Here is an 11,368-nt window from a genome sequence, read left to right on the forward strand (position 1 = left end):
TCTGACTTTTCCTGTCCCCTGTCCATCTCCCCCAGGAAACTCCTTGTCCAGCCAACGAGGGGACAGCGTCTCAGTGCGAACCTACTCCTGCTAGTGCCCGCCTGAGGGGTGAGTGAGGAGAGCGGCCCACCCCAGGGACTGCTGGGAGATGGAACCTGCCTGCACTGGTGGCTTCTGGGAGGTGGGGGATACTGTCTGTTCCAGGGGCTTCTAGGAGCTAGAGAAGAGCCACCTACCCCAGGGGCTTCTGGGAAGGGAGCAGTTTGCCCTGGGGTCTGGGAGGCTCTGGCCACCTCAGAGGCTTCTGCAAGGGGATCCATGGTGTTTCCCTCGCTGGGATACTGGGAGCTTGGGGGACAGGGTGCTCCCTGCCTCGGAGGCTGCTGGGATAGAGGAGGACCACCCAAGGGCTGACATAAGTACCTCATTCCCTTCACCCCCCACCCTGTTCTCCCACAGACACCTCGACATGGATGGATGGATGGACGGACATAGCCACTGCTGGAGGAAGGGGGGGGCCTGACCCCCACCCCGCCACGGAGGGGGCGGGGAGCCTGTGCCTGAGCCCCTCCCTGAGAGCCTCTCCCGCCCCTGCCCAGAGGAGGCGCGGCTGCTGCTGTGTGTGTGTATGGGGAGGGGGGAATGCATCAGACCCCTCCACCCCCGGCTGACCCCCTGCCAGCCTAATGGACACTGAGGAGAGGTTGGGGGCAGTTATGTGTGTGCAGATACATGTATGTGTGTGCATGCGTGTGTCCCCCCCCTCAGAGAGGGGGAGGGGCTGGGGGTGCCCCCCACGTGTGTGTGTGTGTGTCTGTCTGGGATTTATTTATTTTCTCGTTTTGTCAGTAGGGGGCACAAGAATGTGAATGAAGTGGCCCCTCCCTCCATCCCAGGCTTCCCCCCGCCCCAATCTCCCAATGGCACAGAAAGGGTCAACCCTGTGCTGGTGTTTTGCTGCTACAGGGGGCACAGTGCAACCCCCCGAATGTCCCTGTGCCCCTCTCCCACACACACACTCTGCTAAGCTGTGCCAATCCCCATTCCCCATTACCCCAGACAGGGGCAGAGTGACTCAACCCCCCCCCCCATCCTCCCACAATCCATATTGACCACTATGGGGGCAGCTTTTGGGGATACAAGACCCCTTTCTCCATCTCCCTGTCTGGGGGGATGACCCCAAGGAAGGGCTGCAGGGGATGGGGACCTGCCCATGCTCCTAGAATGGGGGGGCACTGGGCAAGGGGGTTCCCCCTAAGGTCCACGTGCTGAGGGTCTTAGCCTGGGATTTGGGGTCTGGGTGGGGGCAGTGCTGCCTTGATATGGGGTGGGGGGTGGGCTGTTGTCCTTTGATTGTGTTTGCCCTGGGCAGGGGTCCGGGCTGGGGTTTATGGGGGGTGGGTGGTGCAGGTATGGGTTAGGGGTCTGGATAGGAAGGGCTGGAGGGGGGTTTTGGGACTGGGGGGAGTGAAGTCTGGGGTTTGGAAGTTGGAGGCTAGAAGGGGTTTTGGAGTAGGGTTCAGGGGTGTTGTGGGGAGATGGAGGGGTCTAGGGGGAAATTCAGGGCTTTGGGACTGGGGGTCTAGAAGGCTGGGTTGGTCCAGGGTGGCTTCTGGTCTGGGGGGATCTGTCCAGGGTAACTTCTGGGGTGGCTGGTGGGGTGGGCAGGAGCTGGGATGGGTTCTAGGCTAGGATGTGGCGGTCCAGGGGGGGAAATGTCCAGGGTGGCTGGTAGGGAGTCCTGGGGTGGGTTCTGTGCTAGGATTCAGGGGTCCTGAGGTGGGGGGGTGTCCTGGAGACCTGATGGGTTCTGGGATGGGGCTTGGGGGTGCCTGAGGGTCCCCTGGGTTGGGTGCTGTACAATAAGACCTGTATTTTCTGTGCATATCTGTGCTGTGGATTTGGAGTCGATGACTTTGAGTTTTGCTGCCGTTTAATGGCCTACCCGTGGCATCCTGGCATGCCCCTCCCCCCGGCACGTGCCTGGGATCCCGGGGCTGGGGGGCCACCCACGGGGGGCCAGATTTTGCATGAAGGGAAAAATTTGGGGGAGGGAAACTTTACAAAAAAAAAAAAAGTTAAAAAAAAACCCAAAAAAACAACTCTGCCTGGGGACATGGAGGGAGGGGAGGGGGTACCAGGCAGGTGGGACCATGGGGGAGACCCGAGCCTTCACCCCCAATGAACAGGGGTTGGGGCTGTGATGAACTGTGTCATAAAAGCAAAATGGGGGGGAAAAAAAAGAGTTTAAAAAAAACTTGGATTCTGTGGTTTTCTTTGCTGGGGTTGAGGGGCCTTGTGTTGCCAGCAGCAATGGGGAGGCCTCCCCTAGAGCACAGCGTCCAGCTCTGGGTCTTCCACTTCAAGAAGGACATGGGCAGACTGGAAAGAGTCCACTGCAGCAAACATGATCGGGGTGGGGGCTGGCTGATGGGGAAGGCTGAAAGAACAGGTTATTTAGTCAGGGGAAGAGAAGGCTGAAGGGGATTTTATCACAGTCTTCAAATACCTAAAGGTCAATGACAGAAAGGATAGAGATGAGCTTTTCTCTACACCCGCAGGGAACAGGACAGGACTAGGAGCAATGGCCTTGAGCTGCAGCAGGGGGGATTCAGGTTGAAGATGAGGAGGAATTTGATGGCTCTGAGGATGGTCAAACATTGGGACAGACTGCCTCGAGAAGCTGAGATCTCCATCCTTGGAAGGGATGGAGCAGGGTGGACAGATACTTGGCTGGGATAGTTTAGTCAGGGATGCTGTTGTATGGGCCTGGATTAGCTGTGACCTTTTGAAGTTCCTTCCAGCCCAACTTCCCTGTGTGCCCCACCCCAGCTGTGGCTGTATCTGCATGTCAGGTGAGTGGTCTCCAAATAACCAGCACCTAGTACGTTCCACCCAAGAGGTAGCTGCATCTCAGTACTGGAGGAGGGATCACTCCACAAATAGCCCCTGATGTGCGCCACTCCAGACCTGGCTGCATCTCTGCTGGCTGAAGGGGGTCTCTATATTGCCACTCTCCAATGTACCCTGCACCAGAAGTGGCTGCATTTCAGCCCCTGGAGATCTTTTCCCTGTGCCCCCTTTGACTGCAGGACACGCAGGTCTGGGGGTGTCACAGCTTTTATTGAGGGAAACAGGGATTAACCATACAAAATGCAAAGTTGGGGGGGTTGAGTTCACACCAGGGGCCTGGGCACTTGGACTGGTTGGGGGGCAAAATTGGGCATGGAGGGCCCCAGCCTGGTGGGGATCTGAAGCGGGTGTACCAGGGCCTGGGGATTGAAGGGGAGGGTCCCAGGTCACTTCCATCAACTGGGGGTCCTTGTCACTGCAGCAGTTGTGCCCCTCCATGCTGAGATGGAGCCCAATGGAGGGCTTGAGGGGGTTGGGTCAGCAGTGGGTACAAAGTCAGGGGTACAGGGACACACCCCCCCATGTCGCATCTCAGTCTAGACAGGGGTCAGACTGATACCCCCTTACACACACCCAGATGAGGAAGAGGCCCATCCAGCTGAGTGGGCACCTTGGATCCTAAAGGTCAGAGGTCACCTAGGGCCTTCCCCCACTTTTCCCCCTGCATCACAGCTCCCTCACTGTTCCTGTCGTTCAAAGATGGTGGCGATCATTCTGGGGGTGGGGGGGAGAGGAAAGAGTTAAACTCCTTACTGCCCCATCCCCAGCCCTCTAACCCCCTGCCTCCTTCTATCCACCCCCTTCCAGGATCTGCCCCTTTCCAGGATCACCAGGGGGCACTGCAAGGGGATGGGAGGTCACTCACTGAAACAAGGCCCCAGACATCTCGTCCACTATGCTCCCTGCAAAACACAAGAATAGGATGGGGGTCAGACCCTAGTAGGGCCCCCCTTCCCCATCCCAGCCAGGTGCAGGGCTGGGGGCAGCTATCGGGTTGGGAGTCAGGGGCTCACCTGGCTGGCAGGCAGTCTCACAGACTGGGCACATGTAGCAGAAGTGGCAGTGCTGCATGGGAGACAAGGAGATAGGCAGGTCAGTTATGGTGAAGGCACTGTTGGGAGGAAGTTCTCAGCACTAGGGGAAAGGTCCCAAGTCCTGGCACTGCTTTGGGGAAGTTTGCAGCACCCAGGCTGTCATCCAGAGGAGCTAGCAGGGTTGGGACACTGCCAGGGGAAGCTTGCAACATGAAGGCATGGTCAGGAGGAACCTCACAGTGTGGGGCACTGCCAGGAGGAAGCTCACAGCGCCAAGGCTCTGTTGAGGGGGATCCAGGCGCTGCTGAGAGAGAGCACTGTCAGGGAGAAGCTTGCAGCACTAGGGCACTGTTGGGGGAAGTTCGCAGCACATACCTGACAGGCCTCGCAGTGGGGGCTGGCGTCGCCTTCTGAGCAGGGGCACTTGTCACACTCCCCGCAGTGCTGTGAGGAACCACCAGGGGGTGTGTTAATGCCAGGCTCACTGTCCCCAACCCTGGACCAGGGTGGGGGCTAAGGGGACTGGGCAGACAGCCTCTGCCTCAAGGGTTGGGGTCTCCAGATGGGTCCAGGACTCTATTCCCTCAGCATCTGGGAGAGGGGAGGGAGGAGGGCAGAGATGCTGGGCCCCCAGGCAAAGATTGGGGTGCAGCATGTCCACTTCCCTCAGGGAACCTTTGGAGGGTTGGGGGAGGGTGTTCTTCAGGGTAAGTGGTGGGGGGAGGAGAACGGGGGTCTGGGAACACAGGCTGAAGTCTAGGGGGGAGCAAGGGTCAGGGGATATGGCTGGGGCAGATTAGGGGTCTGAGAGGCACAGACCAGGGACTGCAGAGGGCAGAGTAGGGTCTGGGAGTATAGGTTGAGACCTGGGGGCACAGGCTGGGGTGTGAGGAGCTGAGCAGGGTCTGGGGGTGTAGCGTAGGGGGCACAGGGAGTCCTGCTCACCTTGCAGAACTCACAGTACTGGCACACGGAGCCTGGCTGGTACTCCTCCTCCTCCTCCTCCTTCTCCTCCTCCCCCTCCTCTGCAACAAGAGGCACAGCTACTGCCAGGACACCTGGGTTCTCTCCCAGCTCCTAATATGGGGAAGGGTTCTGATGGTTTGGGAGAAAGGGAAGGGCTGCTGGCTACCTGGGTAACCAAGGGTAAGGGTTTGGGGACAAGGAGGTCTGGTGGCTTTGAGCAGAGCTGTTCTGGGAGCCAGGATGCCTGGGTTCTGTCCCAGCTGTGTGCCAACCTTTTACCTGTCCCCTTCCATGAGGACAGCATCCACCCACCTCTCACTTCGACCCTTGGATGTTGACTGGGGCTCCTACCCTTGGCCAGGTTCAACCTCCCTCCAGTCAATGCTCACCCCCAGCCCATAGGCACCCTACTGGGTTCCTCCAAGTGTCCCATAGGCAGCCAGGACACCCATACTGCCCCATGGTGTGAAGCATAGTCCCTACACCCTGCAGTTCAAATGCCCTCACCCTGCCCCCACTACCCCCAGCCCACCTCCCCTGGCCTGTGCTCCCACCCTGCCCTACACTACCTCAGTGCCCACATCCCTACCACATATGCCCCTTTCTCCCCATTTGGACCTGCTCTGCTCCCCCCAGCACTGTCGGTCTTCCGACCTTCCTCCTCCTCTTTCTCCTCCTTGCGATGCTCTCTGACCCGGTGCCCTTCCTTGCCATGTCCTTCCTCTTCCTCCTCTTCCTCTGACTCATCAGACTCATCCTCTTCCTCATCCCTGTGGTGTTTCCTCACACCCTCTTCCTCTTCCTCCTCATCTTCCTCTTCCTCAGACTCATCATCATCCTCCTCAGTAGACTTGTCATCATGACCATGGTGGTGAGGGGTGTCCTTGTCCTCAGCCTCATCATCATCATCATTATCCTTGTCCTTGTGGTGGTGATGGTGGTGGTGACTGGGCTCATCCTCATTGCCATGGTCATCAGCATGGTGATGGTGAGTATCATTGTCGTCATCATCATCATCCTCCTCCTCCTCCTCAGCATCATGTTGGTGGTGGTGCCTGTTACCATGCAGATGCTCTTTGTCACTGTGATGATGATGCTCCTTGTAGTGATGATGGTGCTCCCCCTCACTGTCATCATCATCATTATGGTGATGGCCATGGTGGCGGTGTTCATCGTCATCATAGTGATGGCCATCGTGATGGTGTTCCTCATCATTGTGGTGATGATGTTCTTCATCATGGCTGTAGGGATGCCCCTCATCGCTGTAGTGATGGCTGTGCTGGTGCTCTCGGTCATCATGGTGATGGCTGTGGTGCCCATGTTCCCTGTTAGGCTGAGGGTGTTCTGCATCCTGATGGCTGTAATCACCATGGTGATGTGGGTGCTCTATGTCATCATGGGGATGGGGCCCAGTGTCTCCATGCACCCCGAGGGGCTGCAGGGAGCACAGGAGGGCCAGCAGCAGGCCCAGGTGCCAGGCAGAGAGGGGGGCCATGGCTCAGGCAGACAGTGCTGAAGGGGGACGGGTGCAGCTGGGATCCGTGCAGGCCCCAGCCCTGGATGGCTCTGAGCGACGAGCCCAGGTGCCCTACGTAACCCTACGGCCCCAGCCAATGGCTGCCGGCCCAGCCCCCGCTGCCCTGTCATGGCCTTATACAAGCTGATGCCCCCTGGCCTGGCTAAAATTAGCTCCCCCCTCCCCCCAGCAGCAGCTGTGTCACCCTGCGTAGGGAGGGGAGGCTGGCAGAGGGACACAGCACCTGCCCAGATGCCTGGGTTCCCTCCCAGCTCTGGGTGGGGAGCAAGGTCTGGTGTGTTAAGAAAGAAATAGCTTGGGACCAGGACACCTGGGTTGTAGGCACAGCTCTCTGATCTTTGTTGGGGAGGGGGTTGTTCCCTGGCATACAGCTTGTCCCAGCCCCTAAGTCCCTCCTGCCTTGGAGGGAACCCGGCTTTTGAGCAAGAATGTGCTGATCTGACCCAAGGGGAAAAGGCTGCAGCTGGTAACCAGATCCTGGGATCAGAGCTAAATATAGCACCTTTCCCCTCCTCCCCGCCACCCCGCCCGGGAGCCAGGCCAAGGGCTGCTGGGCACTCCCAGGGCAAAGGGATCAGGGACAAGGGTCCACCAAGGACTCTGTCACATTTTCCAGTGTGGCTATGCAAGAATCCCCAGCAGGGGGCTGACACAGCTAGGCACAAAGTGCCCTGGGCATGGCCCCCAGACGCCTGGGTTCCTTCCCAGCTCTGGGAAGAGAATGGGATGTGGTGGGTAGGAGCAGAGGGTAGGGCTGGGAGCCTGGACACCTGGTCTACCCTGGCTCTGAGAGTGGATCAGGGTCTTTTGGGATTCTGTCCTGCATCTGGGAATAGAGTGTGTGTGGGCGGGGAGGGGCTAGGACTGTACTGGGGTTGGGATGGGGGCTGTGAACCAAGATTCCTGGGTTCTGCCCAGGTGTTGGCCAAAGTGGCATGTTCAAAGCCAGCATACATGGCAATGCACACACCACACCCTACCCACTCCCCCACAACACACTGAAAGGGCCTGGCAGAAATGCATGGACTTACGGGCAGTGTCTGCTGGGGATGGAGGGGGTCACTGTGGATTTGAGCTCTGTACAACAGCCAGGAGTTCCCTGGGGAAGGCTGGAAAAAGGGAGCCCCTTCAGATCAGGGCTTTGCCCTCCCCCACCAGCACCCTTCTGAGAGGGGAGGCTTGAACTTAGGGACCCTGAGAGTTGGGAGGACTGCTCCCTCCACCAGGACAGGCACCCCACTCCCCCCATGCCCTGGCCTCTCCCTCATGCTCTATCCCTGACCCTTGCACTAGGCCACGCCCCCTATGGTGGGCCCTGCCCCCACGGTGCTAGCGCCCCCCCATCCCCATCCCCTAAGCTAGGCACTCCTATCCCACGCCCTTCTCCATGCCATATCCCCCTATGCCAGACCCCACCCCCATGTCAGGCCCGCCCCATGCCACCTCCCTGTCCCAGGTGATAAGCAAAGGGTGCAGGGAAGGACTGTTCAAGGTGGAGCAGATTGTTTTCCTTGGCAGGGCAACCCTAGCCCCCCCCCTGCCAACCAGCCCCTGGCCCTGGGCAGGGGGAGCTCTCCTCCCCCTTACCGCACACAATCTCTGCCCCCCCACCAGGGATGAGCTCAGGCCTCAGCCCTGACTCAGGCTGCACCCTAGGGCTCTGGGTGAGGTCCCCAGATCCTGCTGGGCCGGTTCCGCCAGGGTGGGGCCAGTTCCCAGGCGGGGCCCCTGACAGCTGCCTCCTGCCTCTGGGCCCGTGGGTGCCGCCAGCTGGGCCCCAGCCCTTGCACACGTGGCTCCACAGCCCCAGCCGGGGAGAGTGAGGGGGCTGCCTGGCACCATGACCAGCATCAAGAGGCAGGACCAGGTACAGAAGCTCCCCCCGACATGCATCCTCTCCCCCCGCCCCTGCTAGGGCCTGGGGTGAGTGGGGGGGAAGGGCTGTGAGGGTGTTTCTGGAGTGAGAGGGACTTTTGAGGGGTCTTGAGGAGTTTCTTCTGGATTGGAAGGGGCTGGGGCAGGGCCTAGGGATGGGGGGGGCGCTGGGGGGCCTGAGGGATTCTCTCTGGGTTGTGGGGGCTGGGATAGAGCTGGGGGTTCTCTAGAGCGGTGGATCTGGAGGATTTGAGAGGTTGTCTCTGGGGTAAGGGGCTGTGTCTGGAGCTTGGGAGATCTGATGGGTTCTCTCTGGGTTGGGGGCTGGGGCAGAGCTGGAGGGGTGTCTCTGGAGTAGGTGGGGCTGGGAGCCTGGAGGGTTGTCTCCGGAGGGGGCCTGATAGCTTCTGTCTGGGTTGGAGAAGCTGAGCAGGACTGGGGGGGGTACTTCTGTTCTGACCCCTCACCACCCTCTGTTTCTACTCCCCCACCCTCCTCCAGGCCTGGATCCCCAAACTCTTCAAGAAGAAAACCTGCACATCATTCGTGGAGGCACCTCCAGCCCCGGGGTATGATGGATCAAGCCCTTCCTCCCCACCCACCCCAAGCCCCCGTCATGGGGCTGCCCCCTCTCTGCCAACACCCCCCACAGAAGGAATGGAGCCCCCTGAGCTCTGCTCCCTTGGCCTCATCCCTTCCCCAGCGGGGTGATGCCAATCCCAGGTCCTCATTTTAGGGGCTGTCATCACTGGTGCCCCCAGGAGCCTCCCAGTGCCCAGCAGTTTCCCCCTCTGCACCTCCTCCTGGCTGTGGGTGGGCAGGGGCACCAATGGGGGCTCTCACCCTGCAGCCCCTACTGCCCCTGTGACCTCTGTGACCCCTGCCTGCCTCCCAGAGCCCCCTCCATGTGCCAGTGTGGGAACCCCAGGGACAAGCATGTCTCGGTGGCTGTGGAAGATGCCTTCGGCGCCTCCATTGTCAGCAAATGGGACTCAGCTCAACACACCACAGAACAGCCCACTGACGCCTATGGGGAGGTGGAGTTCGTGGGCACCCGGGGCAAGCCCAGCAAGGTGAGTGGCTGCAAGGTGGGAGTGAGGGGCAGTGGCAGGGCTGTGGGGCAGGAGTGAGCAGTACCATAGGGCTGGGGGGCAGGAGCGAGGAGGACCCCTAGATCTGTCCTTCCTCCCCACCACCACCCTCCTAGTTCATCCGCGTGTCAGACTCCACGGACCCCGCAGCCGCCTACAGCTTGGTGACCTGCTGCTGGAAGATACCCCCTCCCAACCTGGTGGTGTCAGTGGTCGGGGGTGATGGTGACGTTGCCATCCGGGCCCGGCTGAAGGACATGCTGCGCAAGGGGTTGGTCAAGGCAGCACAGAGCACAGGTGGGTGTTCCCCTTCCTTCCCTAGAGCTGGGACATTTGGGGGTGGGGGGGAGTTGGGGGGGTGATACATAAGGATGCACAGATGCCCGGTGCTCTAGTGCACACACAAGTGTATGCAAATACCAGCATACACCTGTCCTTTGCATATGCGAGACTTGCACACGCTCACAGGGAAGAGCCTCTCTCATATGTGCATGCACTGGGGCTCCATCATACATGCACCCATGTTAGGATCTACATGCCTCTGGGGGAAAGGGGTGTCCTTGTGCAAGAGTATGTGCATGTGTGTATGTCTTGCCATGCACAGTGATGTGCACCATGATGCAGCCAGAGGTCTGCCAGGGTGTGCATGTGGAGCCCTCCCTGTGCATGATTGTGTACACTCTTATACTTAGTGGCTGGCTCAGACACACGTACACATACTTTGTCACTCCCTCCAGAGTGCACAGAGTTCCTTGGTGCACAGCCATGCTCATGCCATCTCCTTTAAGCTTGTAGAGGGCCTAGCACGTGCAGTGCACACTTGTCCTGTGCTTGTTGCACACTCAGGGTGTTCCTGGTTTGCCCTCATTGTACTTAGGAGGTACACGTGGTCCACATCCATTTCAGGCTTGCTCCACATTTGGTGCATGCTTACGGCATGCTTGTTGCATGCCGACTGCATGCCCTTTGTATGTGCCATGAACACTCTTTACACACTCATTGCACTCCCACTGCATGTGTTGTGCACACTTGCTGCATGCTCACTGCACACTCGCTGCGTGTACAGTGCATGCTCACTGCATGCTCTTTGTATGCTCACTGCACATCCCTTGCACATGCTGTGCACTTTTACTACATACTCATTACACATTCAATGCACACTTGTGGCATACCCGTTACACATGCTGTGAATGCTGTTTGCACACTAACTGCATGCCCATTGCACACTCCCCGCACACTCACTACACACCCATTGCATGCTCACTGAAAACTCACTGCGCGCCTGTTGCACATGCTGTGCATGCTCCCTGCACATCCATTGCAAGCCCTTTGTGTGTGCTGTGCACACGCATTGCACAGTCCATGTACACTCAGTGCCTGCTCATCGGCTGACTCTCACATGCTCAATGCATGTTCCTTATACACTCACTGTGCACCTGCATACACAACCATGGCTCTGGACCAGCACTGCACTGCTCCTGGCCTCAGTCACTGTTGTTAGTATGCACCTGTTTCCCCCTCCCCCCACAAGAAGGGTCAGGGCCCTGCCCATACATCCTATATCTAGGTGCGACCCAGCAGCAGGGAGCCCTGTCCAGGCTTGGTGGGGAGGGGGTTCTTGGGAGTGTCATGTAGCATGGCTCATGATGTGAGCATGTCCATGCTTAGGGGGAGGGGCTCTGGGCATGTATAAGCCCCCTCTCCCCCAACAGGTGCCTGGATCATGACCGGGGGGCTTCAGGCTGGGATTGGACGCTATGTGGGGGAGGCTGTGCGGGATCATGCCACAGCCAGCACCAGCCCCAGTGCCCGTGTTGTGGCCATGGGCATCGCCCCCTGGGGCATGGTTGCCAATCAGGACCAGCTGATCAACCCCAAGGTGTGTGTGGGGATGAGCAGAGGGCATGGAGGTCTTGGGGCAAAGAGGGCTGGGGAAGGGGGCAGGGGGGTAC

The 11,368-nt window shown here is 59.2% G+C and overlaps 4 protein-coding genes across 15 annotated transcripts in view; 3 read left to right on the forward strand and 1 right to left on the reverse strand.

Annotated features, from left to right (window-relative positions):
* The window catches only part of PPFIA3 (PTPRF interacting protein alpha 3), a 22,762-nt gene extending 21,444 nt beyond the window's left edge, over positions 1–1,318 (forward strand). For all 6 annotated transcript variants that reach the window (XM_019551051.1, XM_019551054.1, XM_019551053.1 and 3 more), the window contains 2 exons: positions 36–108; positions 460–1,318. In XM_019551051.1, the coding sequence (XP_019406596.1) occupies positions 36–94 (59 nt within the window). In that variant the 3' untranslated portion in view covers positions 95–108; positions 460–1,318. The remainder of the gene's footprint in view (positions 1–35; positions 109–459) is intronic.
* Positions 1–11,368, forward strand: part of LOC109320799 (AP-2 complex subunit alpha-2) — a 621,923-nt gene that overhangs the window by 186,575 nt on the left and 423,980 nt on the right. The gene's annotated exons all lie outside the window — the stretch shown is intronic.
* On the reverse strand, positions 3,572–6,563 carry HRC (histidine rich calcium binding protein). Of its 2 annotated transcripts, none has more exons than XM_019551092.1 (6): positions 5,568–6,563; positions 4,893–4,972; positions 4,323–4,391; positions 3,927–3,978; positions 3,779–3,815; positions 3,572–3,627 (listed from the first exon to the last, which is right to left on the reverse strand). In XM_019551092.1, the coding sequence occupies exons 1-6, from the start codon at positions 6,406–6,408 to the stop codon at positions 3,591–3,593; spliced, it is 1,116 nt and encodes a 371-aa protein (XP_019406637.1). In that variant the 5' UTR covers positions 6,409–6,563; the 3' UTR covers positions 3,572–3,590. The 2 variants fall into 2 exon arrangements, with proteins under 2 accessions (XP_019406637.1, XP_019406638.1); XM_019551093.1 differs by having other exon boundaries at positions 4,893–4,965; positions 5,576–6,562.
* The window catches only part of TRPM4 (transient receptor potential cation channel subfamily M member 4), an 18,512-nt gene continuing 15,265 nt past the window's right edge, over positions 8,122–11,368 (forward strand). Inside the window, exons 1-5 of one of the 2 annotated variants that reach the window (XM_019551059.1) lie at positions 8,122–8,317; positions 8,827–8,894; positions 9,221–9,398; positions 9,533–9,713; positions 11,129–11,295. In XM_019551059.1, the coding sequence (XP_019406604.1) occupies positions 8,291–8,317; positions 8,827–8,894; positions 9,221–9,398; positions 9,533–9,713; positions 11,129–11,295 (621 nt within the window). In that variant the 5' untranslated portion in view covers positions 8,122–8,290. The remainder of the gene's footprint in view (positions 8,318–8,826; positions 8,895–9,220; positions 9,399–9,532; positions 9,714–11,128; positions 11,296–11,368) is intronic. The other variant, XM_019551058.1, reaches the window with a different exon arrangement.

The sequence above is a fragment of the Crocodylus porosus genome, unplaced genomic scaffold (genome assembly GCF_001723895.1).
Source record: "Crocodylus porosus isolate Cpor-Errol unplaced genomic scaffold, CroPor_comp1, whole genome shotgun sequence".
NCBI classification, from domain to species: domain Eukaryota; kingdom Metazoa; phylum Chordata; order Crocodylia; family Crocodylidae; genus Crocodylus; species Crocodylus porosus.

Bases quoted from the DNA above. Each gene is read 5' to 3' on its own strand.
- HRC (XM_019551092.1), bottom strand. From the start codon at position 6,408: ATGGCCCCCCTCTCTGCCTGGCACCTGGGCCTGCTGCTGGCCCTCCTG. The intron at 3,979-4,322 runs GTATGTGCTGCG...TCTCCCATGCAG, and splicing joins CCCACTGCGAGGCCTGTCAG to CACTGCCACTTCTGCTACAT. The intron at 3,816-3,926 runs GTGAGCCCCTGA...TGTGTTTTGCAG, and splicing joins TGAGACTGCCTGCCAGCCAG to GGAGCATAGTGGACGAGATG.